This window comes from Petaurus breviceps, unplaced genomic scaffold (assembly GCF_028583685.1).
Source record: "Petaurus breviceps papuanus isolate PSGF00001 unplaced genomic scaffold, PetGlider_PUasm1.0 175, whole genome shotgun sequence".
Taxonomy (NCBI): Eukaryota; Metazoa; Chordata; class Mammalia; order Diprotodontia; family Petauridae; genus Petaurus; species Petaurus breviceps.
Window position 1 is genome coordinate 2,881,376 of NW_027185764.1, and position 2,961 is coordinate 2,884,336.

Consider the following 2,961-nt stretch of genomic DNA (forward strand, 5'->3'; position numbering starts at 1 on the left):
AGGGGGGAATTCCTTTCAGGTATGGGTTGACCTACAAGGGCCCTAACATGCCAACAACTTTTACTGTAACATCTGCATTAGTGTTATGCTTTATCTGAACCAATGAATGGATTCATATACCTGCACAAAGTCCTCTGATATTCTACCACCTCACAGGTTTGTAGTGTGGAATGAACTTTTTTTTTTTTTGCCTTTTTTGGAGGGCAGTTGGGGTTAAGTAACTTGCCCAAGGTTACACGGCTAGTTTTGTGCGTGTGTATGTGTAGGTGGAAGGAACTTTTTAAATCTTAAAATGTAGTAAATATAAATTATATCATCTTTAGAATCATGGTATCAACTTTCAGTACTAGCTGGAATCAGGTAAACCCTCTGATGTAAAAACTGATTAGGTAAAGTAAAACTACGTGAAGGTCTTTGAAAAGAAACTATCTATATGTGATGCTCATATCTATATGTAGCATATGTATATACATATATATACAGAATTCTCATATATATATACACACATACATGATGCTCATATCTTAGAGTAGATTCTTTTCACATAGAAAAGGGTTATAAGATTATAGGAAATCTGAATACCTATGTCCAAAAATATTTCTAGCAATAACCAAATTCAGTATGATAAATTCACTTTGTAAAAGTAATCAATAAAATAAACACACAAAAAATTTTAAAATTCATGTAAATGTACTAAAAACCAAAATCCTTTCTGTTTAGCTAGTCTCTTACATTAATTAACTCTCAGAGCTCATATGATGCCCTAACAGTTTCCTTTTTTCCTTAACAGAAATAGGATATTTCTATATCTAATGTACAGAAAAAAATAAGCAAGAACAAGTTACACAATTATAAAGATAATCTAACAACTATAAAAATGTTAACTTAATCATTGACACCTGTGTAATTTAAACACAATAGAAACTTTATTTTTCTTTAGCAATGGCTTTATAAAGCTAACCATAATGCAACAATGATAAACAACAAACTTTAAAACTTGGTCATAATACATCATAAGATGATAAAGCCAAAGTAATTATACATTGGTCCAGCTATGACAAGTTTCTTATCATTTAAAAAAGAAAAAACTTCATTAGTTTAAAAAAAATAACTAAACCAACCAAACTGATTGTATGATAATTTCTTTCCCCTTAATCCATGGGGAAAAGGAGCTCTTGATCATTTCCCACTGCTCCATATCCATCTCTAATTGGACATTTTGGCACAACTCAACATAAGTCAAATTATATTGATAGCTGTACAAGCACAAATGCAAAGAGTGCTTACTGAAATGTCCATTACTTTACATTAGACAGCATAAAGAAAGTGTTCTTTAAAGACATCATTAGTTCTCAGAAAGAGAGAACACCCTGACAAAGCCACCTTTCTAGCTTGCATAGATGTTGTAACAGCTTTTTTGGTTCAACTAAGAACACAGGTAACAAAATGTATTAATAAATTATTTACTATCACCAGCATTTGTTATAAAACTTCTTAATTTCATGCACCACAACTAAACCTTTTTTGGTTTAATATTCAAACAGCTCTCAGTCACCTCTCATAGAGCCAGAACTCCTAAACTGGCTAGAGATAAACTCAGGTTTAAAGTTTGAACATATTTTCTTCTTCAAGCATTCATGTTTTAAAATACTTCTATAATAACTGTACTTTGTCCTTGACTACCCATGAAAAATTCCTTCAGACATGCCAGCAGTCTTGGCATTTTTCTGTAAAAAGTCCTTCCCTCATTTTTTCCAGATGGAGAAGGTTATACTTCAAAATATCTGAAACATTTGTTTTTCTGAAGAGAAGTAAGTAGATTCAGATAAAGATGAGTATCCTTAAATGAAACCTATCACCATTATTCCATTTGCAGCAGATCCATATGTCAAGATTCCATGTCAATTTCAACACCTTCATCCTTGCTGGTATGAGCTGGCTCAGTCAGTTTCTCAATTTCTGACAGATCAATGGAAGGTAAAGGATTTCTCCAGTACTGGAATGTATTATATTGCCAAAATTCTTCAATGAGCTGTTAGGGGTAAAAACATACCAAAATTAATCAGTTGTTTAGATGAAAGAAAAGTCACTAAGAGAAACAATTTTCTTTTATTTTAAGAGGGAAACAAAAAAAGGCTTCAACTTTCATTTTAGGATTTCAAAGATATACTCCTAAAATACTAACCTCAAAACACATTCCATTACATATTTGCATGCTTTAATTCACAGTGCTTTAATATTTATAAGTTTTTAAAACTATTACTCATTACTAGGAATTTAGAAAGGTCTCTGACACAGAATCTTTTCTGACAACTATTTTCTGCCATTCTCTCCTGTTCTATCTTGAAAAATATTTTTAGGGGCAGCTAGGTGGCGTAGTGAATACAGCACTGGTCCTGGAGTCAGGAGGATCTGAGTGGATCTGAGTTCAAATTCGGCCTTAGACACTTAACACTCACTAGCCATGTGACCTTGGGCAAGTCACTTAACCCCAATTGCACTGCCATCCCCCTCCAAAAAGAAAAAAAAGAAAAAAATTAAATTTAAAAATATTCTTATATCTATAGCACAAGAATGGAATTTTTCACCAACTGTTGATGAAGAAATTAAATACCTATAAAAACATAAGCACGAGTACAATACCCTTTGTAAGTAGGATGTTTGTTTAAAGGAAGGGCACGCACGTGCTTGCAAGCTTGCATGCACACACGCACGCACACACACAAAATTTGAGTAATATCCACAAAGTCACTTTGATGATGGGCTGTAAATTTATTTCAAGGAAACTCCTTATATTAGGCATTTTTTAAAACTTTCTTCAGAACTGCCTCCAGAGTCTTAGTACATTCTTGGTTTTTGATGGATTACAAAGTAATGGAACATATTCCTACCGTTTCCCCGATAATAAGACCTATCCCAAAAATAAGCCCTATTGAGATTGCTACTGTAGTGAAGGTGATC

At 33.0% G+C, this 2,961-nt stretch overlaps 1 protein-coding gene across 2 annotated transcripts in view; it reads right to left on the reverse strand.

Annotated features, from left to right (window-relative positions):
- Positions 1 to 900: 900 nt before the first annotated feature.
- The window catches only part of CUNH9orf40 (chromosome unknown C9orf40 homolog), a 7,837-nt gene continuing 5,776 nt past the window's right edge, over positions 901 to 2,961 (reverse strand). The window contains exon 2 of one of the 2 annotated variants that reach the window (XM_069084607.1): positions 901 to 2,032. In XM_069084607.1, coding sequence (XP_068940708.1) covers positions 1,889 to 2,032 — 144 coding nt within the window. In that variant the 3' untranslated portion in view covers positions 901 to 1,888. The remainder of the gene's footprint in view (positions 2,033 to 2,961) is intronic. The other variant, XR_011167675.1, reaches the window with a different exon arrangement.